At 53.3% G+C, this 27,511-nt stretch overlaps 1 protein-coding gene across 10 annotated transcripts in view; it reads right to left on the reverse strand.

Annotated features, from left to right (window-relative positions):
- PTPRN2 (protein tyrosine phosphatase receptor type N2) overlaps nucleotides 1-27,511 on the reverse strand; it is an 811,978-nt gene that overhangs the window by 267,076 nt on the left and 517,391 nt on the right. For all 10 annotated transcript variants that reach the window (XM_042927240.1, XM_042927243.1, XM_042927244.1 and 7 more), the window contains one exon: nucleotides 2,467-2,531. In XM_042927240.1, coding sequence (XP_042783174.1) covers nucleotides 2,467-2,531 — 65 coding nt within the window. The remainder of the gene's footprint in view (nucleotides 1-2,466; nucleotides 2,532-27,511) is intronic.

Below are 27,511 nucleotides of genomic sequence, written 5' to 3' on the forward strand. Positions count from 1 at the left end.
GACAAAACCAATGGAGGTGACGCAGGGCTCTGTCTTGACAGGGGACAGCGAGCCCGGTCCCTCCGTGGGCCCCGGCTCCCAGCGGGAGGGGAGCTCCGCCAGGGGGAGGTCTGTCTGCCGCCCCCCGCCGCAGACCCGGTCCTTGGTGCCAGGCGCCCACAGGCACCCCGTGAGAATCTTTACGGCGAGCGAGCGAACGGGGCGCTGAGCCGAGCGGCGGGGGGCCCTCTCACTGTAGACACAGAAACACGAAAGAACACACACCCACGGAAAACCACACAAAACCGAGGCCAAAGAGGGACGGGGAGCGTCCAGATTCCAAAATGAACGGAGAAGGGAAAAGCTGGGCACGACTGGGAGCCGCTCGCAGCCGCTCGCCGGCATCTGGCAGCTCCACGTGGGTTCAAGGTGCGGGTCGGGCCACACGGGGACAGCACACACCGCCGGGGGCTGCGGGGCTGGGGAAGCAGAGAATCTTCCTGTGAGGCTTCCCAGGGACCCAGCGAGGCGGATGCCGCGATCACCTCCCGTGACAGGGCAGGAGGCGGAGTCGTGTGGGGGGAGCCGAGACCGGGAGACCCGACGTTCAGGGAGAAGACAGACACGAAGCTTGGGGGGCTGCCGCAGCACATCACGGGCTGGGTCGGTGACCCCCAAGCCACCGGAGGGCAGAGGGGCTCAAAGAGGGGAGCCGACCTAGGGGAGGCAGGGACCGGAGCAGGGTTTGGCCAAGATGCCGGGGAGGCGCGAGGACACGAAGTCACAACGTCCAGAACCCCCCGGTCTGAGCGGCGTCCCCCAACAGGTGGAGGGCTGGGGTCCCACCGACAGTGCTGTTCGCCCTCTGCTGTTCAGCAGCCGGCCGGGAGGGCGCCTCTGAAACCTCGCTCGGCCGGAGCGAGCCGGGGGCGCAGCCCATCGCCGTGTCCCCTCTCTTTCCCGAAACTACAGGAGATCGTGTTTCCCTCAGGAAGAGGGCCCCCGGGTACCAGGCCCCGCACTGGGGTCTGGGGGGGCCGGCGGCCCCACGTCCTCACGTGGACCCTGGTGGGGGGGGCTCCTGGTGCCAGAGCTTTCCCGGCAGAAGCAGCGTGGACGTTCTCCCCAGTCACCTCCTGCGGCAACGACTCGACACCGAACAGGACCCCCCCCCCCCCCCCCCCGTGAGGATGAGGCAGGAAAGGAGGGCAGGGGCTCCCCGTCTTTGCTGCATCCCGGACCGGCAGCACGGTGGGAAGCTTCCATCGAGACTCCGACGCTCCAAGCCATCCTGGCCCTTTCTGCCACTGGCCCCGCTCCTTCCCCGGGGCTTGGGCCTTTCGGGACCCCGCGTCTCCGGGTTTCTCCTCCCCTCACCGCCTGCACGCGGGGTCGAGTGGGACGTCCTCCCTGACACACGCTCACCCTCGCGGCCCGAGCTGGGAGTGAAGGGACCCAGCACAGTGGGGTCTCTCGGGCCCGCGGAGCCTTCGCCGACGAGTTTCTGCCAGTCTCCTCCCCACCTTGCCCGTCACGCCAGCGGAACACGGGCGCGGGCGCTTTCTCTGCAAGGCCCTTCCTACCCGCCCGCCACTCGGCAAGCGCGGAAAGAAGCCTGTCTGTGAGGAGCAACTAATTAAAATTCTCATTTCGAGAGCCAGGACTCCCGACTGCTGAACGGCAGATTTCCCCACGAGAGCGGCTAATCTTTGAGTGGCTCCGTGGAGGGCGTCTCCGCGGTTAGCGAGGAGCACTCATAAATCAGCCGCCCCCTAGCAGTTAATCATCTGTAACGCCCGGGCCGTGAAATCTGCGATTTCGACGCGATAGCACCGGTTGGTTTGGGTCCACGCTGCCTTACGAGTGGCAGGCTGCCACCCCGGCGAGGAACCACGTCGTCCCGCGTGCGACCCACGAAGCTGCCCCGAGACGGGGAAGCGGGCGCCAGCCAGGGGGCCCAGAGGTGGGCGCCATCAGCCGCGGCTGCCGCGGGAGCGTCTGGCCGAGCACCTCTTCCTGAAGCCAGCACGGCCACCCAGTCACAGCGCGGAGGCGCTCCCGCGTGCGTGGTGTCCCGGCCCAACGCGTGTCTCCACGTAACACGGCACAGTCTGCCCCGCCCCCCCCCCCACCGAGTCCCCGGAGGGTACAAGAAATGCCTCTGGCTGGGGCACGTCCACAAACTTAGCCACCACAAAACCTCTGAAGAAGGAAGTCCGTGTTTTCTGAAGACTCAGTGTTTTCCGACCCCGTGGCTGCGTTCTCAGGGGGACACCGAATCACACCTTCAAATGCCACCGAACACAGCGTCACATTCGCCAGCCTCCGTGGACCAGCGTCTTCAAGCAGCGGGAGGTAACAACTCCGGCCTCCCCCAGGTCAGCGTGATGTCACACGGACCGTGTACGGCCGTCCCCCGGGTCCCCACACGGACGGGAGCGGCTCCCCAACAGGCGCGTCTCAGAGGGCAGCCCCTCCTGTACTCACCGACCCGCTTCCCGCCTGAAGAATCTCCAGTCCAGATGCTTTTTCCAGTTTGTCCTTGTTGTCAACTGTTAGGAAAAATTAAGAAGCACAGGGGTCAGCTTACAGAGCTCATCGTTCTCAAGACACTCTGAGCATTTTCCTCTATTGAAAAGCATTTCACGAAGTCACTGTGTGCAGACGGCCGAATTCAACAGCCCAGCTGTGAACGAGCCTGGAGCTGGTCCCGCTGGGCACGAGGCCCCTTCCGCCCCCCCACCCCCACCCCACCCCCGGAGCAGACGCACAGGGCAAGCGTCATCACAGGGAGCTCACACGGCTGTTGCAAACACTGCACGAGGCGTCGAATGCAGACATTCTCTGCGTACTGCGAAGTCTCATTTTAGAACTATCTGATGGCCATTCACTGAGCAATCATCGGGAGACACCCTAACCCTAGCCCATTGACCAGGGTCCGAGCTCACGAAGAAGACTCACTGGGAGGCGAGCCTGAGCGCGGGCACTGACTCCAGCAGGGCCGGGGGCCGCCCCGTCCCTCATCCGCGCCCTACTTTGCCCCTGACTTAGAACGAGGGGGACCGGCAGAGGACGATGACCCTCCATATGAGACCAAGGGAAGTGAGCTCTGGAACAATTAGCAGATGTAAATGAAAACCCGGCAATCCTAACGCCCGCACGGTAAACCCACCTGCCCCCACTTTGTCGGGAAGAAGTCGTGTCACGAAGCAATTGACCTTGGCTTACAAATCTGCAGCAATGTTCTTTCGGGTAAAGCCCATGTCATTTTGGAAATGAATACCAGGAAAAACACAATTTTATTGCAGACCCTAAGAATGAAGAGTGTCTTGCGATTGTGGTTAATGCCGAACGAGAACAAGAAAATAGCGGTTACTTCCAACTCTTACTGTCCTGCACCCACGTTAATCTTGGGTAATGGGATTATATCTCATAGAGGGTTACAAACAGGAGCCCGCTGTAGCCTGTCTGCCCACCTCGGGGCCTCTCATCGTCTTGTACCAAGTTTTTCCCCGTGAACAAATGAACATTATTTTTTACACGCAGGTAATTATCCCCGCACTGAGAGAACGAGGCAGACACAACCCCGTCTGGGCTGGAGAGGCAAACGCTTTCAGACCCTTCAGTGGGTGTGGGGCCAGAGAGAGGGCAGGGGGAGGGGGTGTCCCAATGTAAACCCCGAATGGAGGGGAACAGTCTTGAAGAGCCAGAGTACAAAGCAATTGATCTTAATGTTCTTCTGCGAACAAAGGAAACACTTTACTGAATGTCAAGCTACTTTTGGGGGGAATAATAGTGAGCTCTTAAATAGGCTGAGAAGGAGAAAGCGCATGAAAAGGGTATTTTAAAGGGACTGCACTTACTGCTACAGAGGAGTACCCGATATTTCAGGGTCAGGGATGAAAAAGCCAGTCTGACAATAATAACGCGGAGAACCCAGTCCGAGGGTCAGCAAACCTCCTAGAGAAGGCGGGGTGGTAGGTGTGCTGGGCGGGGCAGGCCAGGGGTCTGCGTGAAGGCACAGGGATCCTACCCAAGGGGACATCCTGGTGGTGTCCCAACAAAACCTCCTCCACAAAGCCGGCGGCAGGTGATCTCCCCCCACCAAGCAGAGGGCCGGACGCTGGCCATCCTCCTGTTTGCAGGGCAAAGTTAGGACCCTTCCGCAGGCTTGCCGACCAGTCCCCTAGGCCCCAGGCCCTTTCCTGCACCAGAAATGCACGCTGGCCTCAGCTCGAGGGAAGCAGGATCGCCCTCCAAGCAGCCCAAGCCCCGGGTGCTGGGAGGCCTTCCCGGCAGCGACTCCTACCGGGGTCCCCACAGGTCTCAGAGCCACGCAGCGCGGACTCACCACACCCCCAGGACACTCGGTTATCCAGCCTTCCCACTGCCCGGAAACGGCGACACAAATGACCTCCAGTGAGCAGACGACAGTAAAATGCGGTGACTGAACCATGCAGGGCTGAGTGGGTACCAAGTCCTTTGGGTTTTTTTGACTGTGTTCTAATAAAACTTTATGGACTTCACAGCTTGAATTACATATGATTTTAATGTGTCATGAAGTACTATTATTTTGATATTGCACTAATTCAAAATTCAGAAATTATTCTTAGCTCACAGGCCATACAAAACCAGGTGACAGGTTAGATTTGGCCCATAGGTCATAGTAACGGACCCCTATTGTAGATCCAGCAAAAGTCTTTTGTTTTCAACGGCTTTAAATGTGAGTGGGTAGAACGTCCTTCAGCTGCGTTGAATGTCTGGCTCCCACTATCCCTGAAAACAAGGAAAGGAGCCCCAGGGGAGCACGGCAGCCCGCCCCCACCCCAGCTTCCAGGAACTCTCGCCCCGTTTACAGCCCGATGTGTCCTGTTTCCTGGACTCCCCCACGTCTGACCCGTCACGGTGCCGCGTGCACGCGTGGCCCGCGGACCGGCTGCCGCCCGCATGCTGTCCGTTACAGGCCTTCTGAGGAAGGGTCTGCGTTCCCCAGTTCTACCAGACCACTTGCCACTGGCACCTTCTGACCAACTCCAGAAAGTTCTGGAAGGGGCACTGGCTGCTTGGCAGGCTCTTTGGGAAACGCTGCGTCACCAACGCCGATGGACAAGCACGGGCCGTGTGTGGGAAAGCGGTGCCGTCACAGCCCGACCCACGGCTGTGCTCGCAGGTCGATGTGGCTGCTGGTTCTGACACAGGTCGTCGATAAACACAAAGCGATCTGGGGACCAGGGGGCATCGCATTACGGTTTAATCGCTGGTCTCCGCTTTTTTAGTGGCACGCAAGGCAAAATGATGGCCTCTGAGAGCTGGCGCAATGCGGCGCCCACATGTGCCCCGGGTCCCCGTGATGCCCCGGAGGCCGCCGGGACCGTGCGTCCGCTTCTCGGGGCCCGGGCGGCGCTCGTGAGGCTCCGCCAGCCCAGAGCCTCCCAAAGCCGTCCTGGCCTTTTACAGAGGAGGTCACTCAGCTCCAACCAATCGGCCACTGAGACACGCAGCCCGAGCCCAGGAGTAGCGGGCGCAGGGCCTGGTTCAGGCTCCTGAACGGATCAAAGTGAGACGGAAGCCAAAGTCCACATAATCAAGCCCCAAATCACAACAGCAGCAAGGATGCCCCTGCCAGGCACCAAGGAGCAGTCCGTAACCTCCGTTAGTCCTAAACCCCCTGGGATTTGTATCACGCGGTCTCCTCCTCAGAAATGGGGAAGCCGAGGGAGCACGGTGTGTGGCCCGGAGCCACGGGCAGGGCCGTCTCGGGCGGTGTGGGCTTGTCAGGAATACGGCGGCCCCACGGCTTAAGGACGGACATCGACTTCCCACAGCGCCGGGGGCCACGCACCCCACACGGAGCGGGTGGCGGGCTGCGTGTGGGGAGGACCCTCTTCCCCACTGCAGGCCGCCGCCCCCCAAGGTGCCCACACGTGGTGGAGGGGCTCTCCCTTCCTCTTCTCACGTGGACCCCAATCCCGCCGGATTAGGGCCCCCTCCTCATGACCTCGTCTGACCCTTACTATCCCCGTGTCCGTAAACACAGTCAGCCTGGGGGTGGGGACTCCACATATGCATCTGGGGGCACGAGCCGGCCCCCAGCTCCAGGCCCGTCGGTGATTCTGTCCAGCGACACCCCCGGGCTGACCCGCCCAGGCTCCACGTCCCGCGAGTGGCCAGGAAACGCCAGGCCGATGGGGCGGCTGCGGGAAAGGACCCGTCGTGAGACCCTCGGGAGTCTCAGGCGTGCTCGGGCATGTGGGCACCAGGCTCTGGGCCCCAGGAGCGGCGGGCTTCCGCTCCCAGACTCCCCGCTGTCGAGATTCTCTGTCCTCTGCAAATACCAACGGTCGCCGAGGGACCGCCATCCCGTGCCAGCCACCCTTTGTGGGCCACTCCCGGACTCACCGCGCAGGGAGTTTCCAACGGCAAGCCGCGGGCACGCAGGAAGACCGGCTGTGGTCCTGCGCACGGTCCTCTGCCTCACCCAGCCTCGGTTTTGCCCTCAAGCTTGAGGATACCGTCTGTTTGCTCATTGCTCTAAGATGCCAACAACCTGTGGTCTCCGAGGCTATTGATGTGTTCATCGATGCTTCTCTGCTTCAGCGTCTGAATGCACCTGAGTGTCCCTCCGGGCCGCCTGCTGGGTGACCTGGGTTAAGGCCCAGCTTCCCCACCAGCATCACTGTGTCCGTGAACCCCCCGCTCTGAGCCCCACTCGCTCTGAGAGCCATGCAGCCACCCCTTCCACACAACGTGGCCGCCGGCCGGCGCCTGCTCTCTCTTTGTCCTACAGACAGCTCTCCTGTTCTTTTCAGCGCAAGTGGCCCTGGAACGGAAGCCATCCCAGCCATCTCCGGCACGTTCTGTGATGCCCAGGCCACTCGGACATCCTCCTCCATGCGGCCCCACACGTTTGCCGTTTCGGGGAATTCCCTCCGAGAGTGCCCCCAGCCAGGGCACCTCCTTCCAGAAATCCCTTCTGCCGGGTGCAACAGAGACACGAACACCCTCTGTCTCACCCTGGACCCCACGCGCGTGGCGCCGCCCCCTCAAGCGTCTGGCCTGTGCCCATGCCACTCCCTGCATCGCTGTCTAAGCGAAGGACCACTTTCTAGGCACGCCACGGCAACACGGCCATTTTGTTTGGTCTTTGGCTAAAGGATTTTAAGAAAAGACAAACCTACTAGCGTTCCATCAGATGTCAGTTCCACGCTATTTTTGTGGCCTCGCGTGGACTCTGACCTGGTGGGTCCGAGCTGGACGGCAGGGCCAGGGGGTGGAAACCCTGCGAGAAGCTGTTTTAATAAAGCCGAGAACAATGCATACAGCCCATTTTTATCTTCAAGGGAGACAAAAAGGAAGTCCTTTAAAATTAAATTCACCAGATGAAGGATATGCAAATTACCTGGAGAAGCGGAACCCTACAATGTTCTCAAAATTCTGCAATAGCCTATTTAATTAGTGTTTTAATTTATCAGAAAAATTCCCTGCACTGGACAACTGGTGCAGCGTCCCTATAATTAGGCACGCAGTGACAGCACAGCGCGGGTGCGTTCTCGGCCCCGCCACTTGAACTGAAGGGCGGGCAGAAGTCTCTTCTGAGAGCTAAACCGGGACGGGACAATTTAAAAAAAATTTTTTTTTTTTTAACGTTTATTTATTTTTGAGACAGAGAGAGACAGAGCATGAATGGGGGAGGGGCAGAGAGAGAGGGAGACACAGAATCCAAAACAGGCTCCAGGCTCCGAGCAGTCAGCCCAGAGCCCGACGCGGGGCTCGAACTCACGGACCGTGAGATCGTGACCTGAGCCGAAGTCGGACGCTTAACCGACTGAGCCACCCAGGCGCCCCATGGGACGGGACAATTTAACGGCTGTGCTCCGTTAGAGGGAACACGGAGAGGGAGCAGGGAGCAGGGGCGGGTGAGGCGGGTGGTGGAAGCTGGCCCCCTTCGGGGTGGCCCGTGGCCCCTGCGGGCACAGCCCACTGCCGGGGGCACAGAGCTGCACCTGCGCACGTTTCCATGGAAAACCTCCTCCACTCTGACACCCACAGGGGCATCTGTGAAAGGGAGTGGAGCTTCTGGCTCATCGGGGGACCTCAGAGTGGACCTGCTGGCTCCTCCTTCGCCTGGGGGTGGGATGCCACACACTTTCCTTGGGGACGTCTCCCTGCTTGGACCCTGCCGGGCTGCAGCCAGTGCTGGGGAGGGGAGGGGCAGGCCCGAGAGGAAGCTGCACCTGCCAGGGCACCACCCAGGAGCTCCGCCAGCCCCGCCCACGTCCTCCTTTCCTTGGTGGGGTGAAGAAGTGTTACAGGGCGGGGGGATGAGCTGAGCACCCCCAGACCCCGCCCTGGGGCGAGGGCACCAGCTGAGCACCCCCAGAACCAACATTGCAGCCCAGTCTTCTCAGGGCAGGGGATCATTACCGGAATTTAAACAACAACAAAAAGGAAGTGTTCCTGCTTAATTTCAGTTCATTCTTTTTCCACACAAGCCTTTCCTAGGAGGCCAGAGTCGGAGGATGAGGCCCGTGGACATGACTCCTTTCCCACCTCAGGGTATTGGCTGAACGCCGGTCTGGGGAGTTACAGATGCCCCAAACCATGTTCTCCTGGATGGTAACAGGTATCGGGCAAAATGGGGTCTCTGTTCACACAAGTGTGGGAAACGCAGAGCTAAATAGAGCCGAACACACGTAAACACACCCGTGAGCCTCCTCAGAGCCTTTAATGTGCTCTAGTGCCTTGTGGCCCCCCTGAAGGTACATGGGACTGATGGCCACGCCGGACGGGCTGGGGACCACGTCAGACCACGGGGAGGGGCCGGCGGGGGGAGGGGCGGGGAGCCGCTCATCCCCCTGGCCTGCGTCTGGGGCTCCTGATGCTGGGACCCTCTTGCGGGCGGACAGGCACCCACCCAACCCTGCAGAGACCCAGACGCTTACGCAGACAGAGCTGTGGCTTTGTGACAAAGTGGGATCACTGGAGCGCCTGGAGCCCAAGAAAGCTGACAGGTGGTGAGGGGGCCGCTGCCACCTAGGGAAGGAGCAGCCACGTGCAAGCTCGTCACGGTCACTGTGGGAGCAAAGGGCCAGGGGGCCTTGGGGCGATGGGGGGCAGACGTCCCAACCATGGACAGCGGAGGGGGGTGCAGACACAGGTGCAAGGCCTGCGGGATGTGGAAAGGGCGCCAACGGTGGACGCCAAGCCCTGGCCCCACGGCTGCCCACTTCCTGTGGGCGTCACGGGGCCCTGCCAGCAGGCGGTGTCCCGATGCCGGTACTACAAAGAATTCTTTGGGCTTATCATCTGGCCGTGGCTCCTTCAGAGTTTTGTGCTGCTCTGATCTGAGCGGTTGGCTGGAGGCTGGGCCCATCGCACCTAGAGAACGTGCTGGCCTCTCCCACCCGCTCTGCGGCAAGCCCCATCCTCGAGAAGGGGGTCTTGGTCCTTTGCAAACAAGATGCCCTGGGGCGGGGGAGGCGCTGGGCTGGTGGCACTGCACCCCTCACTCGTGGGTCCCCCTGTGGCACCGGCCCAGAGTCCTGGGCCGGCCCTGTCTCTCCCCTGCCCCGCAGACGGCCCCGGGGCCGGGGCGGCCATGTGCCCTGCAAATCCCCCACGAGGGGCAGAGACACACGTGGGGCCCCTGGCCCAGGGGGCCCGGCTCGCAGCCCGCGCCCGCGGCCTCTGTCCTCTGAAGGTGACGCGTCACTGCTGCCCAGACACAGAGTGGCTTGTCAACCCTCTCCGAGCCAGAAAGCAAGACTCCTGCCTGAAGAAGCTTCATCTCCCTGCCACGCGGAGCATCCACACGCTCTTGTACCGCGTTTGTGGTTCTGGACTTCGCGTGGATGAGCGCCGGATCTCAGCAGTCGCACACGCTGCAACGCCGAGCGAGCCCTGTTCCCGACCCCCCGTGTCAGCCAGTCTAGACGAGCACGCAGGAACCACGCGCTGCCTCTTTCCACCGGCGACCGGGTGCCCGCGGAAGCCAGAAACCCACAGGCTTCGTTTTTATAACAATGACTACAAGCAGATCAAATTTGCAAAACACAGAATTAAAAATTCATCTTCACTTGAACACTTGATTTCAAGCTTTGTTATCTATTGTTATATTTTGTCTTCTAACCGTAATAGACCATTTTGAGTATTCTTAAAGAAAAATAACCTTTTTGAAGATATAGACATCATTTTAATTTTCAGTTTGATACGTATTTTATATTTTTGATGAAAACACCTTTACGTTTTATACTCTGTGTGCAATTATACTTGAATCGTTCCTGTCTAAATGCACAGATTTTATGAAAATCTTGGTAAACAACATAATTAGTGATTTTCTGAAATAAGGGGAAGAAAAGACACAAGTATGCAACAATTAGGAATTACATTCTTTAACTTATTACTCAGTAAACTCTGCTAGTCCATCAAGAAAACAGCCAAACATACATGACAATGATTCAGTCCAGCTGTCTTTTATTATTTGCCTGATTTTCAGAAATAAAAACTATAGCTCTATGCATATTTAAACAAAATTTTTCATTATGAATATATATTTCAAAGTATGAAGATAAAATTTTAAAAAATTTAGTGTTTATTTTTTGAGAGAGACAGAACACAAGCAGGGGAGGGGCAGAGAGAGAGGGAGACACAGAATCCGAAGCAGGCTCCGGGCTCTGAGCTGTCAGCACAGAGCCCGACGCGGGGCTCGAACTCATGGACCGTGAGATCGTGACCTGAGCCGAAGTCACAGGCCTAACCGACTGAGCCATCCAGGTGCCCCCAACGTTTTTTAATGTTTATTTACTTATCTTGAGTGAGACAAAGGGAGAGAGACAGAGCACTCACAGGCAGGGGAGCAGCAGAGAGAGACGGAAAGAGAGAATCCCACGTGGGCTCCACAGCGTCAGCACAGAGCCTGACGTGGGGCTCGAACCCACGAGCTCATGACCTGAGCCGAAGTCGAGTGACAGACCCATAACCTACTGAGCCACTCAGGCGCCCCTCATGATCAATTTTTTTAACAGCTTGTTAATGTGATGTAGACCCTTAAATCTTAGAAACCGGCGTGGGGTTGCTGTTTGCACTACGCCGCGGGCCCCTCCGGCGTTCGAGGCAGGCTGACGGCCATCGCGGCAGACTCACGGTCCTGTGAGGACGCAGGTCATTCCAAAATTCCTCTCTGCAGAGCCCTCCTGGGGGGGTCCCATCTGCACGGGGTCCCTGCCACAGGTGCAAGGCTTTCACCAGCTGACACTAGTCATCTGTGGCTCCTTCCCTCTTTGAACACCCCCCGGAGGTACGCTCCTGCTTCAGGGCCTTTGCACATGCTTTCTGTTCCCGGGGCCCAGTATCCACAGGGCTCCCCTCCCTCACGTGTCAGTTTATTGCTGCCCAGTAGAAGACAGCCCCATCGCCTGGACTGCCCACCTGTCTCTGCTTTCCGCCCCCCCCCCCCCCAACTAGGGTGCAAACCCAATAAACCCAGCAGGATTCGGTCCACGTGGCAGGATTGCCCCGGAGCCCAGGACAGTGCCAGGCACTTGGGAGGGCATCAGTGGCGATTCTCGCTTCATGGAATGAGGAAATGAGTTCAGCCCCCAGCGGGAGGGGGCACCGTGACCACGAGCACTTATCACTGCTACTGTGGCTGCTGCCGGTGGACGATCTCACCCTCCCCGTGCTAGTTTTCAAACCAAAGTGTGGCCCAAAGAGACGCCTGAGGATGCCTTGTTGTCACGACGCTCTTCTGACGGGACCCGCTGCTCCCTGAGCGCCGGTTCAAGACTGTGTCTGAAAGCACATGTGTTCTCACGCGCCTGCTGGAGCATCGGGCCTCCTGTCTCCCTCGCGGCCACACGGAACTGATCGTTGGCGCAGGAAGAGAGCCTCCCGGACAGCCGTGGGCAGCAGGCTCTTGGGCTGGCCTTGGTGAGCCACCGGCGGCAGGGCACGTCTCTGTAATGTGCCATAGCAACGCGAACACAAGGAAATGTTTTGATGTGAGTCATCTCAAGTCAAGAAGCAACTGCTGAGAGTCACATGTCGCCACGATATTTGGACATTTAATTTTGTTAGCTGTCAGGAAGAATTAAAATGACCCCGGAACGCGACTGCTTTCCTGACAATTATTTACTACCAGAGAAGCCATTTAAAGCCTAATTCTAAGAGGGAAAACGGAAGGGGGGTGGGCGCTCTCTGTTCTTTCCCCGGCCTGGAAATGGAGGTCTCATCAGCTTTGTCCCGCAAGGAAATGGGTCCTCTGTCTGCTCTGGTCTCCGGAGGCACTGGACGAAGGGAATGGAGACTCGCCCGTTCCGGGACAAGAAGAGTGACGGCAGGAGGAGCCCCCATCCCTGTGCCCGAGGCTGGTGCCCGACCGCAGGGCGGCGTGGGTGTGCCCTGCACAGACCTGCTCGCAGGGCCACCCCCCACGAGGGGTCTGCTCGCCGGTCAGTCTTTCCACACACCCGTTTGCAGTTGGAAAAGATGGCTGAAGCAACCCGCCAATGCTCGTTTCTTTTTTTTTTTTTTTAATTTTTTTTTGACATTTATTTATCTTTGAGAGAGAGAGACAGAGACAGAGACAGAGCGTGAGAGGGGTAGGGACAGAGAGAGAGGGAGACACAGAATCCGAAGCAGGCTCCAGGCTCCGAGCTGTCAGCACAGAGCCCAACGTGGGGCTTGAACTCACAAGCTGTGAGATCATGACCTGAGCTGAAGTGGGACGCTTAACCCACTGAGCCACCCAGGCGCCCCCCAATGCTCGTTTCTACACACACAACCAGAGCCTCACTCTGCTGGCGAGGGAAACAGCGGGGTTCTTTCGGTCAATAAAATAAACGCATTTTTTATGTACGTGCAGTATATATCGTTTTACTAAACACGTCACGGGATCCTGCAGATATGTCCCCAGCTTTCTCCCGACGACTTTCCCTTGAAGGTTAGAAATATTTTTTGTTAATATGCAATTCAAAAATATCAACGTTTTATATTTGTATTTAATTAAATATTAGATACCAATGAACATTTATAAAGCACGTGTTGTGTATAAAGAACAGTGACAGCAAACGCCCGGGATACCTATGCCCCGAAAAAGACCTGGAACCTTACAATCCCGCGAACGCTGCATGGTCACACCCCTCCTCCCCGTCAGACACGAGTTCCCTGGACTTGGGTGGATCCTTTCCTTTCCTGTAGACTTTTCCACACGCGTAGGTTGCTTAGTTTTGCTGGGGTTGAGGGTAGCATGGTGGGGTGATGACGTGTATGTTCTCTCGGACTTGTCTCTGTTGCTAACGTGTGTCTGAGGCCGTGAGCTTCTGTGGTTCTGTGAGGCACCGTGGTATGTGCATCCTCGCTGCTGCGTGGCCTTAGTCCGTGTGTCCTCGCTGCCGTGTGGCACTGTGGTCCATGTGTCCTCGCGTCCTCGCTGCCGTGCGGCCATGGTCCGTGCGTCCTCGCTGCCACGCAGCTACATCACGTGCATCCATTCAAACATCCAACCCAACGGGCAGCCGCGGTGTTCCACCCGCCCTCCCGCCACCTCCCACCTGGGGCCGCCGGGCGCATCCTTGTCTGTGTCTCCGGCCCGTGGACAGACTTTTCTCCGGTGGAACCGCTGGAACATGCCTGTCCCACAGTGGTTGCCCCGGCAGTCGGCTTGTAAGAGTTTCTGTTGCTCCCATCAGCTTCCAGACTTAACACCGTTGCCAGTCTGGTGGGTGCAACGCTGTGTCTCACGGCGCTCTCCAGGTGCATTCCTCTGGGTCCCGGTCGGTGTCTTCCTGTGCCTTACTCACACTCGTGCTCCCTCGGGTGTGAGATGCTTGTTCGTACCTCTTGCTCATTTTTCTGTCGGGTTGTCTTTTTCTTATTGCTTTGTTGTTCTTCAAACATTCTGCACACGAATACTTTGTCAGTTGTGTGGGTTATTCAGAGCTTAGCTCAGGTTGTGGTTTGGCTTCGTAAATTTCCTAATTTTAATACACTCCGATGTATCATTTTCATTAAGATTTGCACTTTGGGTGTCTTGTTTACAAATTCTCCTCTATCCCAAGATCATAAAGATACCATTTCATATTTTCTTTTAAAAGCTTTCAGTTTTGCCTTCACGTGTGAGTCTTAGATCCAAGAACTGATTGTGTATGAGGACAGGTTTTTGCCCCTAACTGGACACCCAGGATTCCCAGGATGGTTCACTGAAAAGGCCATCGTCCTCCTCTCTGATCTGCCGTGCCAGCTCTCCCAGCTTCTGTCAGTTCCTCAGCAAGCTGGGCCTCCTCCGCCCCGGGGCCTACGTCGGCCCCGGGTCCTGCCTCCGCCCCCAGCCCTTCCGGGTCACGCCCCTTCGCGGGAAGGCCAAGCCTGACCCTGTTTTCTTCTGCCTGGGTGCCTGCGGCTCTGGCTCTTTGCACTTACACTCAGCTGGTCAACTCTCCAAATAAATATAAAACAAATTTTTAAAAACCTGCTGGGATTTTTGTTAAAATGTTATTGAATCTGAAGGTTTGGGAGACTTAACATCATTATTCTCAGCGTGCGATGTTGTAAACCTCACCGCATATGTGGGTCATCTTTCACAGCTTCTAATACGGTTTTATAATTTTCTCCATGAAAGTCTTATACATTTAAATAAATACTCCTGGTATCTTCTTTTTTTAACGGTAAATGATGATCGTTTTTTGAAACTGTACTTTTAACTTTTTTCTAAGTACAGAAACGCAATTAGCTTTCGCCCATGATCTCACATACGGGGGCCCATCTCAGTACCTCGCGGTAGTAATTCATCTGGGTTTTCCTTTGTGTTTTTGAATAAATAATGAGATCTGCCTGTAAATAGTTATGGGTTTTTCTTCCTTTCCGATGATGACTTCTATTTCTTCCTCCTGCACAATGGCAGGACCCTCCTACAGGATACTTATTAAACGCAGTGACACCACACATCCTTAGCGTATTTCCACTGCTAAAGGGAATATATTCAGTGTTTCACTGTGAAGGAACGTATTTCTGTAGGTTGCTTTTAATCAAGTTAACAAACCTGTCCTATTTTAAAGCATTTTCATTACGAATGAATGTTAAATTTTTTATCAAAATCTATTAGGAAAACAGTGATTTTTCTTCATTAATCTATTAATGTGGTCAATTACATTACCTATCTTTCTAATGTTAGAACTTAAATTGTTCGTGATGTATTTAACATTTTTTGTAATGTTCAATGTTTATTTATTTTTGACAGAAAGAGAGAGAGAGAGAGAGAGGAAGCATGAGTGGCAGAGGGGCAGAGAGAGAGGTAGACACAGAACCCGAAGCAGGCTCCAGGCTCCGAGCCGTCAGCACGGAGACCGACGCGGAGCTCCAACCCGTGAACCACGAGATGGTGACCTGAGCCGAAGTCGGACGCTCGACCGACTGAGCCACCCAGGCACCCCTATCGTGTATTTTTTAAATAAATTGCTAGATTTAATCTTTTGTATTTGGTTTAGTTTGCGCATCTATGTTTTTGAGGGACACTACTCATTTCTCTTCCCTGTACTATCTTTATTGAGTTTCGGGACCGGGGGGACTCAGCTCAGGAGCGGAGCGGTGGGGTGCTGAGTGTAACACCGGGTTTCTTTGGGTGTGTGAAACAAGATCTCACACAAATGTGGGGCTGGGATTTTCTTTGTGGGAAGACTTTTAACTACTAATTCAATTTCCTCCTCACTCGTAGGACTGTTACGGCTTTCTAGTTCTTTATTTTGGTCACATTATCTAAATTTCTAAATACAGCACCCCTTGTTCACGCCACCCTCAGTTCCCAATGTTATTTCTGGCTTTTCTCTTTTGTCCTGATCATTTACACCAGAGATGTTTCAACTCTATCCATTTTTTCAAAGGAGAAACTCTTACTTTGCTTTCCTCTTTGGTCTTTTATTTCTGCTTTTGTATTTATTTCCTTCCTTCTACTTCACTTGAGTTTATTCTGTTGTGTTTTTCCAAATTCTTAACTTTAAGACTTAATTAGTTTTATGTTGTTTCTTTTCTAATATAAACAGTCAATGTAATAATGTTCTCTCAACTTCCTACTCAGGGCAAACTCTTTCACGTACTGAAATAGAGTCCAACATTTCCATTATTGTTGACTTACATTTTTTACGCTTCTGTTTTGATTTTTTCTTTGACCCATTGCTTTTCAGAAAAAATTAAAACTTTCTAAAGTCATGAGTGAGATTCTTTTACTCATTTCTGTGAGGCAATATCATTGCTGTCTAAGAGTGTGGTTTGTGAGATACCAGTTCTCATAGATGTGCTGCCCGAAGAGAACACACGTGACCTGCACGTGATGTGTGCCGTCTTCCTGCTCCTGAATCGTGCTCGACACCTGAGCGGCTGAGACCTCCCGTGCCCTTCTGACTTTTTGCTTGATTTTCCAGTTACCGCGGGAGGCATACAAAACCTCGCACTGTGAGGGTGAACTTGGCGATGTCTCCTCGTAGTTCTATCAAATTTTGTTCATATATATTCAGACTATGTTACCAGGACACGGATTTGAGATTTAAATATCCCATCATTATATAGTGATCCTTTTTTTCTCTGAAGGTTTTTTTCTTAGATATGCTTTATCTGTGTTCAGTACAGTAGAGCAATATTCTTTGGTCAGTATTTGCTTTTGCCTTTCACAAACTTATTTATTTGTTTTCCAGTCTATGAATCTCTGTTTTTAATTGGAACTTACATTATTGTGATTTCTGATATATTTGAAGTTATTGCTAGCATCCTATGTTGTCTTTTTTTTTTAAATTTACATCCAAGTCAATTAACATATAGTGTAATACAGGTTTCAGGAATAGAATTTAGTGATTCATCACTTATACGCAATAACACCCAGTGCTCATCTCAACAAGTGCCCTCCTTAGGGCCCATCGCGCATTTAGCCCATCCCCCCACCCACTCCCCTCCAGCACCCCTGTGTGCTCTCTGTATTTAAGAGTCTCTTAGGGTTTGTCTCCCTCCCTCTTTTCATATTATTTTTGCTTCCCTTCCCTTATGTTCATCTGTTTTGGATCTTAAAGTCCAAAGTGAAGTCATATGATATTTGTGAAGTCATATGATAGTGAAGTCATAGGATATTTGTCTTCCTCTGACTTATTTCGCTCAGCATAATACCCTCTGGTTCCACCCACAACCTGTGTTGTCTTTATGCCTGAAAGTTACATAGTCAATTTCTAACTCTTCATGGTTCCCAGAGACTTTAAAATCCACATGCACAAATTCTCATCAATTAATAAAGCTCTGGGCTTTTTCCCTAAAATTACAAAGACCTTGGAACACTTTCACTCAATCATGCTCATCTCCGTGAAAATACTGTCGTTTTGTGTTTGCTGTTTTGATCTGTCTGGTTTTCAGCCTCACGGGACACTATGATTTTACAGTTTATTTTGTTTACATGTACTCCCTTCTTTACTGCTTTCTTTGCTGGTTGTTCTCTGTATCTCAGGTCTTCCTTATGGGATCACTCTCTTTTGTCTGGAGTAAATCTTGTAGAATTAACTTAAATGAAGATCTGTTGGTGGCAAATTTTCATTTTTTTGAACGTGTCTTTATTCAACCCTTCTTCTTTCCCTTCCTCTTCTTTCTTTCTTTTTTAACCTGTCCTTGTTGAGATGGCCTCTGCCAGTGCGACTGCAGGCTGACAACTGTTTCCCCCCCGAAAACGGAGACCTTACTCCCCTGTCCCCGGTCACACGCTGGTGGCTGTTCCGTGGCCTCACCGTATGAGTCTGGGGCCGAATGCTTCCCGCTCCAACAGACTTCTTGAGTCTGAGGACCGGCATCTTCCAGCGGGAGGTCCTTACCCATCCCACTGTCAAATACGGGCTCCGCCCACTGTCCCCTCTGGGAATTCCCAGTAAACGTGCATTTGTCTTTCTGTGTTTTCCATTGAGTTCTCTCTCTCGGCTACATTCTCGATAATTTCTCAGTTCTGTCTGTGGGTTCTGGTTCCCTCCTCAATTACATGTAACCTGTCACTAAACTCACCTCCTGAGTTCAGAATTTCTGTCTTTCATTTTAAAAAATTCTATTGTTTGAGAAACGCTTCTTGGCTATTTGTGGGACTCATTTTATCTCCCTCTGGTGTTTCTTTCGCAGACTGACATGCGGGTCTGCGGTTATGCTCTGGGTCTACTGCTCACGCTGTCTGGAGCTTAATTTTGTTCATTCTTTCGGGTCACTTTGCTCGCGGTATCTCACTCCCTGGCACGTCCTGACCCCTACTTTATCGTGGACCCCTACTTCTTGGGATCTTAACTATGGGGATCCTTCTCACTTCCCTCTCTGGGAATCCGGAGGCCCTGCCAACTCGCGATCACTTTAAAAGAGATTCCTCGCTTGAGATTTCCCAGACCACGCAGGGGTTTGCCTGTGGAAGGCACGCTGCGGTGCGGGCTGCCTGTGGTCAGCGCCCTGAGGGGCACATGCCCTCCCCCCCATGCATGTCCAGGTCAGATGGGGGGGGGCAGCTGGGGTTGCCACGCAGTCCCCGCTATTCTGAGGTGGTCCTATGTGACTTTCACTTGGGTGAGGGTCTCTAAGAATTTCAGTATCGCCAGATGCCTGATGTGATTACTAAGGTATCTGTATCTTTGCACTCGGCATCTTGGGCTCTTTTCTGAAGGAAAAGAAGGGTCAGCCCTGTGTCTGCTCCTCCAGTGCACCGGTGGGAAGAGGGACCCCCAGCAGTTCTCTGCGAAGCCCCCACCCCATCCTCAACCCCTCTGCTCACGGGGCAGTAACCAACCTACTCTACTTTGACGCAAAACCCTGGGAAACTAAACGTAAAGCGTGTAACACGTTAAATAATCTGGCAATTGTATATCATATGAAACATAACTATAAACAGATGTGTATGAAATTGTCAGATTACTCAATGTTTGCATGCAATTTGTGCAGGAACTCTTGCTGGGACGGTGGAATAGCAAAAACAATCGCGCCCCCTCTACAGAGCACCTCGCATGCGGACACCCCACACCCCGAAGCTCCCACTTATCAGACGGGCAGACTTAGCTCCTCTGAACGTGGCGCTGCCACGTTCTCGGCGTGGCTCAAGGATGTGGGCTAGAGGTCGCCTCCTGCCTCACTCTCCCACGGATCATGAGGGGGCGCGTGCCTCACTGTGACAGACCTCTCCTTTAAGTATCTTTTATTCATAAAACAGAGATGGGAGGACGGTTCTGGAAGCAGGTGTTTGAGAGGCACGAAAGGAGGAGTGTTAATGCCGCCACATTTGCACTCACCAAGTGCAGGGCTCTCTGACCCACCGCATAGCCCCTGGGGGCGCACTTCTGACGTCCCTCCCAGACCCGCTGGCCAGTGGCCCCCGAGCGGGCAAGCTTGCACTTGACATTCTCTGCCCTTCCGAAGCCGCTGGTGTCTCTCTAACGCCCTGCATAAGGTGAAGGCACAGGGCATGGTCCAGCCTCACTGGAACAGCAGGTCTGGAGTGCATTCTCTCCTTGCAAACTGAAAGGTCGATTTGTCAAATGCCTCAGGGCCCCAAGAAAGGGTCTCTAGCCCTTGTTTTCCAGCCATAACCGAGTAAATAAATGAGACTTTTATCTGCCGGTCTCCAGTGAAGTCTCTGGAGAGCGGGCAGGGCTTCCGTGAAAATGCAGCTTGGCTGTGCGGTAATAATAATGACAGGCTGGTAAAAGCTAATGTCAGCTTCAATTTCCAAGTCATTTTTCAAATTATTTTAATTAGATATTGTTTCAATCTCACTTACATTAATTTAATATCTGATATCAACATTTCAGTTTTCAATTTGTTCAAATGATTTTTTCCAGTCTGCCTGGTTGCCTGCAGTAATTTAAAATACAATGTTTATCTTCAGCAATTTTCGGTGCGTGGGTCCTGGCGAACTGCTATGTTCAATATAAGTGACAGGGAGGGAGGGACCACGGCACTCTGGAAAGATGGAAATTCACCTCCTTCCCATTTCTCTCTCAACATTAGAGTAAGCAAGTAAAGCTAGAGGTAGGTGCCCATAATAAGATTTTCCACCAATTTCTCTGTGTAATTGGCTTTCCCAATGCAAATTTCAGTGAAATCTGATGAAGGTTTTATTATTATTATTATTATTATTATTATTATTATTATTATTAAAAGTCCTCTGGACAAACAGCCATATCTCCTTATCAACACATTTTCTGACAATTTTCAGCCATAAGGCCTGGAGCCTGCCCCCCAAAGAGCCTTCTTTCCAGTCGCACTGTAGTGGTTTTAGGTTCTGAGTTTTGTTATACCTGTCCCTGCCCACATATTAGCACAGACTTTGGTAAAGACACCCTTTGATCACAGCAAACATGAGGTTAAACTCAGCCTCCACATTACCAAGTGAGAGGAGGCAGGGATCTGTAGGTGCCCAACTAAGATGAGAGAATTTGTTTTCTCCTGAAGTTGATAGTTAGAATATGCAGATCTAAGCTATGCTTGAAACGTCTGAAGCACTTACAACAGTGAGTGCACGTTCCAGGTCACTTGAGAACAATATAAAACAAAACGTGATCCACACAAAAGAAATAGAAAGGAGGCACAGAAAGTGGAGAGCATGAAAGAAGGTAATGAATTAAAAACACACACAGTTACAACAATAAATGTAAATAGGTTAAATTTTACTCCCAGGACAAATTCTCCCACTTAGGCCAAAAGTGTTATCTACAAGAAAGACACCTAAAACAAACCAGATTAGAAATATTAAAAACTCAAAGGGTAGGGAAAAAAATAAGGTAAATATAAACAGAAATGAAGGAAGGGCCATAGTATTCACATCAAGACAATATACAATTACATAAAAAGTTATTTTTAAGTGAAATAGAGTAATTGTATGTTAATGTTTTAAAAATCCAAAATGAAGGTACGGTGTATGTGCCAAGAAATCAAACAAAAACACTACACTTGGTAAAGGAGAATTGATGTGCCTCCCATGGCTTGACAGACAGAAGACCCAACAGGCACCTGCTTCCTATGCTCTGGGGACTGTGCCCAGCACTTTCTCCACCTTATACTATGTGCCCCACAAGATAGGGCCTTTCACTTGTCCCCTTGCACTAGGGAGGAACACTGAGCTTGCTGCAGGAAATAAGTTCCCTTCCTAAAGTCGCACAGCTAATAAATGGCAGACCAGCCTTGATGCTCTCCCCAACCCACATGGGGGACGTACAGAAGACAACTCAGTAGTGGCTGGTCAAATTCTATGGCATAGAAACAAAAATATAGCTGATCAGGTATTAGGTCAGGTATTAGGTAAAGGAGGCCTTCATGATTTCCAAAAAGTAAAATTTACATAAATAATCTAATAAATTAAAAACTAGTAACCACATAAAACAAAACTGTCCAATCAGTTGGGTATTTAAAAATACATTTTTCACCAATTCTTAGCTTAAAGAAGAAATCAAAACTATGATTTCAGAATACTGAGCAAATAATGATACAAATACTGTAAATCTAAACCGTGTGAGGTAATCAAAGCTTTCATCGTGGCGGGTGTGGGGCAGTGATGTTTTCATGGCCACTTAAGGAACATAGAAAACAAAAACTAAGTGTTCACATTATGGAGCCAGAACTTGAGGAGGGAACATGAATAAGAAATAAAATTATAATTAATAAACTATAAAAGAAAACCAGGACTGATGAATAATCCAAAAGCAGGAGTTTAGGCAAAAAATACATAAACTCTTACCAGAAGTCTAAAACAGAAAAATAAGACACCTCCAACCCTAGGACTACCAAAAATTAATAATGAAACAGAAAATATAAGCAAAGGTACAGTGGAAATTTTAGAGTTACGAGGTAATACTACTACTTATGTATAAATATTTGGAACTCTTAAGGAATTGAACTATCAGCAAAGAAAATATAAATTACTGAACTGGCAAAGACCGAAGAAAGAATCTGAATAGACAACTATGAAGAAACAGAAAACATTGTCAAATCTCCTTGAGGAAACGGATGAGCCCGAACGTGATGGAGCAAAGTTCATCGGGAAATTTGAGGGGTCAGTGACCCTGTGTGGGCACCTCACATGCCTGTGGTTGAGTGAGGAAGCCACAGGGCACAGAGGGTCAACACCAGGGGCATGCCCACTGTGGACTGAGGGCAGTTTGGGGCCCTGCCAGGTTCCTCTTCCCTTTGAATGTCCAGGACCCGAAATGTTCAGAGCCTCTAAAGCCTCTTGGGAGAAATACCCTTCCTGCCACACCTTACGAAGCCGGAAGCTGAGTTGGCCAAACCTGTAGGCCAGCAGCTGGTCTCGGGTGGATGGGCAAAGACAAGTCAGTGGGGGAGGGACAGTCTTCTCAGTAGGCAGCACTGGAGACACTTGGCGTCCCCATGCAGGACTGGAGACACTTGGCGTCCCCATGCAGGGAACAGAGCTGGCGCAGACCTCACACCTTCCACGTTGAAACCCAAGTGTGAAAAGCAAAAGTATGAAACTCCTAGAGGAGAGGACCGGAGAAAATCTAGGTGAGCCGGGCTGGGCGTGATGTCAGATACAACGCCAAAAGCATGATCCGTACGAGAAAAAATTGATAAGGGGAACTTTGCTAAAATTAAAAACTTCTCCTCTGCAAAAGACGTGATTAAGAGAATAAAAAGACAAACTAGAAGCCGGGAGAAAACGTCTGCGGAGGACACATCTGACGAAGGACTTGTGTGTACACAGAATGTAAGCAAATCACACAACACGTATAAAAACTCTTGGAAGTCAACGGCAAGAAAACAAACAACCCACGACAAAAAAGAGGGCTCACGATCGGGGCAGGTGCCTCACCTATGAAGGCACATGGATGGCACACAGTGCGTGACAGGACGCTCCACACCCCGCAGCGTCAGGGAAACACACGATTACTGTGACGGGAAGAACAACTTCTGCTCTTCTGAGCTGCTGTCCGGGCCTCTCACAGCATGGCCACGTGCCCACGCCCCGAGCGGGGCACTCAGATGAAGACCGAGTCCCCGCTCTGCTTTTCCTGGGGGCCTTTTCCAAATAGCCACTTAGAGCTGAGCCTCAAAGAGCGAGTGGCCCCCACGCCCACCACCGTGTGGGTAAAAGGCTCGCCAGCCTGCTCTCCATCTCTGGTCACTGGTGACCCGGGACGGGGATGCCGCCCCTCGCTCCCTGCAGCCCCGTTCTGAGATCTGCAAGTAACGATGGGTCTGCGTGGGTGTAGTGAAACTACGTCTTCGATCAAAGCGACCCTGCGGGTTTCACTTCCCAAAGTGGGAGCCAGGATGCTGAGGGAGCCACCTGCCTCCTCGTGGGGGTGGCCGTGCCCTCGTGCAGCAGGTCAGGATCTGCACATTCCCGAGTCAGTCCACCAGCTACGGGCCCCCGGCACTATCACACGCCGATCAGAGCGGCCAAAATCCAGAGCCCCGACGACAGCAAGAGCCGGCGACGATGTGGAGTGACGGGAGCTCTCGCGCACTGCTGCTGGGAGCGCAAAGTGGTGCAGCCTGCTTGGAGCCCAGTTTGGAGGCTTCTCACAGAAGTAAACGCTCTCGCAGCACACGGTCCAGCATTTACCCAGAGGAGGTGAGAACTTACATCCACGCCAACACCTGCACATGGATGTTTCCAGCAGCTTTATTCGTAATTGCCAAAACTCGGAAGCAACCACGATGCCCTTCAGTGGACGACGGGGGAGCACGCTGTGGTCCGTCCGGACAGCGGAGCATTATCGGTGCGGAAAAGAAATGAGCTGTCAAGTCATGGACAGACACGGAAGCACCTTAAACGCGTATTACAAAGTGAAAGAAGCCGATCTGAAAAGACAGCGCGCTGTGCGATTCCAACTCCGTGACGTTCTGGAAAAGGCACAACCCTGGAGTCGGTGCAAAGACCGGGGTTACCGGAGGTTATGGGGGAGGGATGAACAGATGGAGCACTGAGGATTTCTAGAGCCGTGAAACCATGAAGGGAGACGCACGTCCTTGTGCATCTAGAGAAACCCACAGAACGCACAGCAGAGGAAGGACCCCGAACGTACACCACGGACTTGAGTCGACGGCGATGTGTCAATATTGGCTCATCAGGCACAACCGACGTCCCACACCGACGTAACGTGTCCGTAACAGGGCACCTGTGGCAGGTGGGAGCGACGTGGGAGTCCTCTCTACTTTCTACACGGCTTTTCTGTCAACATAAAGCTGCTCTAAAAATAAAGCCCATTGGAAAACCAAAGGTTAGGAGCTGGTTGTTGGTATTTGCAGTACAGATGACCCTGGGAACTTCAGGTAAAGGGCAGCCAACTGCACAAAGATTATTGCTGCAGATTATTACTGGTGAGCAGGGGTCTAAGCAGCAGTTACCACTGTCCAACCCAACTGACTGGCGCTCTGTGTCTATCATCACATTATGGGACTTAAAAAAATTGCTTAAGTTCACTTATTTATTTTGAGAGACAGAGAGACAGCAAGTGGGGGAGAGGCAGAGGGAGAGAGGGAGGGAGAGAGAGAGTCTTAAGCAGACTCCATGCCCAGCACAGAGCCGGACACGGGGCTCGACCCCTTCAATTCGGAGACCGTGACCTGGGCTGAGACCGAGTCAGACGCCCGACCAACCGAGCCACCCAGGCATCCCAGGGCTCTTTGATTTCCAAAATCCAGGAGACAGGGCAAGAGAGGAGAGGGGCCCTGCAGGAGGGCGTAGCCCGGCTGCCTCCCCTCTGCTGCGCCACGGGGCCCTGCACCGCACCCCAACACGCGGCAAGGAAGGAAGGGGACATCTGCCCACGGGCCGCGGTACCAGAGGCTGGCTCCAGGCCGGCGGCGGGTCCTGACTCTGCGGCACCGGGATTCCCCGGGAGACCGTATCCACTGCTAAGTACCGAGCTAAGCAAGATGAACGTTCTCCCAGCTGAAGACAAGCTTGCAAGTGCGATTTGCTTTGACCGCTTTGTCAACGTGAGCTTTCTCTCTGGGCGCGGCAGAAGCCGCACTGTGTCAGGTTAGGTCCCCTCCCTTCCCAACGGCGTGAGGCAAGCGGTCCTCACTATTCATTAGGAAGGGGACGTCGCGTCCTTCTGCGGCACACTGAAATCAGACTGAGTTGGGAAAACATTTTCAATATTTCAACTGACTGCTTCGCTAAGTCACAAATAACACAGCTAATCCATAAGGTCACTGGCTCACAAAAACCTATTTGCTCTGCTTCAGAGCAGAGTGAAAATATACGATACAAATGATGGCACGGGTATCAAGCCGGCTCTGGGACCGGCCATCCCCGTGGATGCCTATCGCCGCAGGTAACAAATTCCTCCTTCTCCTTAACGTCATTCTGATAAAGACCCCAGAGACTGCTTGCTCAGGTGAACATGTTTCTTTGCAACCAGGGTTTAATGTAAAGTTTAGCCTAAACTGTGTGTGTTTTCATACGGGTCTATAAAGAAAACATCGCTCTGGGTTTTTCGTGTTTATCCTAACGCTGTAAGGTGCACAGTGTTACAGCCACCCCGGGGACGTTTTCCAACCCAAACTCGAAAAATCAGGTGAGTCACCAGGAGTCCGTGCGGGTCGGGGGGGAGCAGCCTCAGGGCCTCATCGCTGCTGTTGCCTGCGACCCAGATAAGACCGGGCTGGTGTGTCTGGGGCAGGACAAGATGGCCCTGGCTCTTCAGGGACCATCCAGACCTGGGGCTAACGCTGCCTGAGCCACAGGACACGCCAGGCAGAGCCCGGCTCATTCTTCACGAGAGGTGGGGGAGGGGGGCCATCAAGCACACTTGGCTGGAAAAGACGCAGAGAACGTCGTCCGTATCCGCACGAGCCCGTTGGTCCAAACGGGGGCCCAAAACCAACCTCTGAAGATCCTGCACGAGCTCAACGGGCAAAGTCAATGATCATCAAGCTTCTCAGGGTCTCACACCCCATCCCCTCACCCAACAGATAAGAAGCCAGGGACACGGAGAGGTCGGTTCTGCGAAACGACTCTGACAGGTAGAGCTGGGGATCCAAGCAAACCAATGGAGGGTTTTCAAAGGATAATGTGAAATCTCTTCAAGAAAACTACCTGGACATGGTTTTCAATTCGATGGCAGCTTGTTAAGGGCCCCCTGGCCCACGATGGCAGGTGGCAGGAGAGGAACACCAGGAATGGAGGGGTCTGGAAAGCCCATCCTAAAGGCTGGACTGGAAGGGGAGGGGCGTCGGGGGGCCCACAGTAGTGTATTTCCCATGCCCGGGGTGGGGGCAGTCGGGCCTCACGCAGAAGCCCAGCTCCAGGACAGGGAGGGCAGGGACGTTGGGGGGGTGGGCGGTCCCTGGGCCTTCTCAGGGTGGCTCCCGCTGGAACCCACGCACTGTGCACGTATAAGGAGGAATTCTCAGCCGAAGCGTCGTCAGCAACAATCCTGGGTTTCGATCGCGGTCGCGGCTGACGAGGCCGGTAGGGTCTGGCAGAGGCAGCGCCTCCTCCTGGACGTTGTCTGAACCCCCGTCCCGGGATGGCCTCGGGGGCCCCAGGGTCGGTCTGGTGTCAGAGCTGGACACAGGGCAGCCACAGGTGGCTGTCCGCTCGTGGCACGAGGCTTTCCGAGCTCAGAAAGAGGATGGAAGTACAGAGTTCACACGGTTATGGAGAAGGCGCCCTGGCTTGCTCTGGCGAGGCCGGCACAAGCACCCCCTGCACCGGCCGGCCAAGGCCCGCCCTGCCAAACAGGCACTCGCCCCTGCACGCTCGCTGCCCAGCTCGCCCCAGTTTGCATGGTTCACGTTTGCAGTCCTCACCGTCTGTAACTGACGGGAACAGCAGCTGACGCCGGGAAAGGCAAAGGCAGCGGTCGAAGTGCAGTAAGTGTCTCCTTCTTCCAGAATCTTGCAGAGTCCGAGTCCGCGCGGCTGCCTCTGCCGGGCCCCAAGTGGCAGAGAGGGTCCCTGCACGCCCAGGCCAGCTTGGCTCCACTCTGTCCAGTGGCTAACTCTCTGACTCCCCGCGGCTGGAGGCCGGCCCTGCCTGGGTGGGGGTGGGGGAGGCCAGCGGAAGCCAGGAGGTGCCTGGAGCTGTCACGTGCACAGGGATCGCCTGGGATCTTGTGGAGGCGCAAGACTGTGACCTAGGGGCTGTGGCTGGGATCCTGCATTTCTGGCACAGTCGGGCAAAGCCAGCGCTGCTGGTCAGGGCCAGTGAGGTGTCAGAGAGAAGCTGGCACCAGCAGTCACACCCTGGAACAGTCGGAAAAGCACGAAATGACATTTGAAAAGGGAAACCTTGGAAGAAAGGCGGGCAGTCATTTGCAGCATTCTGCGCCAGAAAACTCCCCCAGATTTCTCTTGTTGCGCGTAATTCTAAAACCTCTTCTCAGTTTTTAGGAGTCTCTTATGTTTTGTCTCCCTCCCTCTCTAACCATCTTTTTTTCTTCCCCTCCCCCATGGTCTTCTGATAAGTTTCTCAGGATCCACATAGGAGTGAAAACATGGAATCTGTCCTTCTCTGTATGACAGATTTCACTTAGCATCACACTCTCCAGTTCCATCCACGTTGCTACAAAAGGCC

The sequence above is a fragment of the Panthera leo genome, chromosome A2 (genome assembly GCF_018350215.1).
Source record: "Panthera leo isolate Ple1 chromosome A2, P.leo_Ple1_pat1.1, whole genome shotgun sequence".
NCBI lineage: Eukaryota > Metazoa > Chordata > Mammalia > Carnivora > Felidae > Panthera > Panthera leo.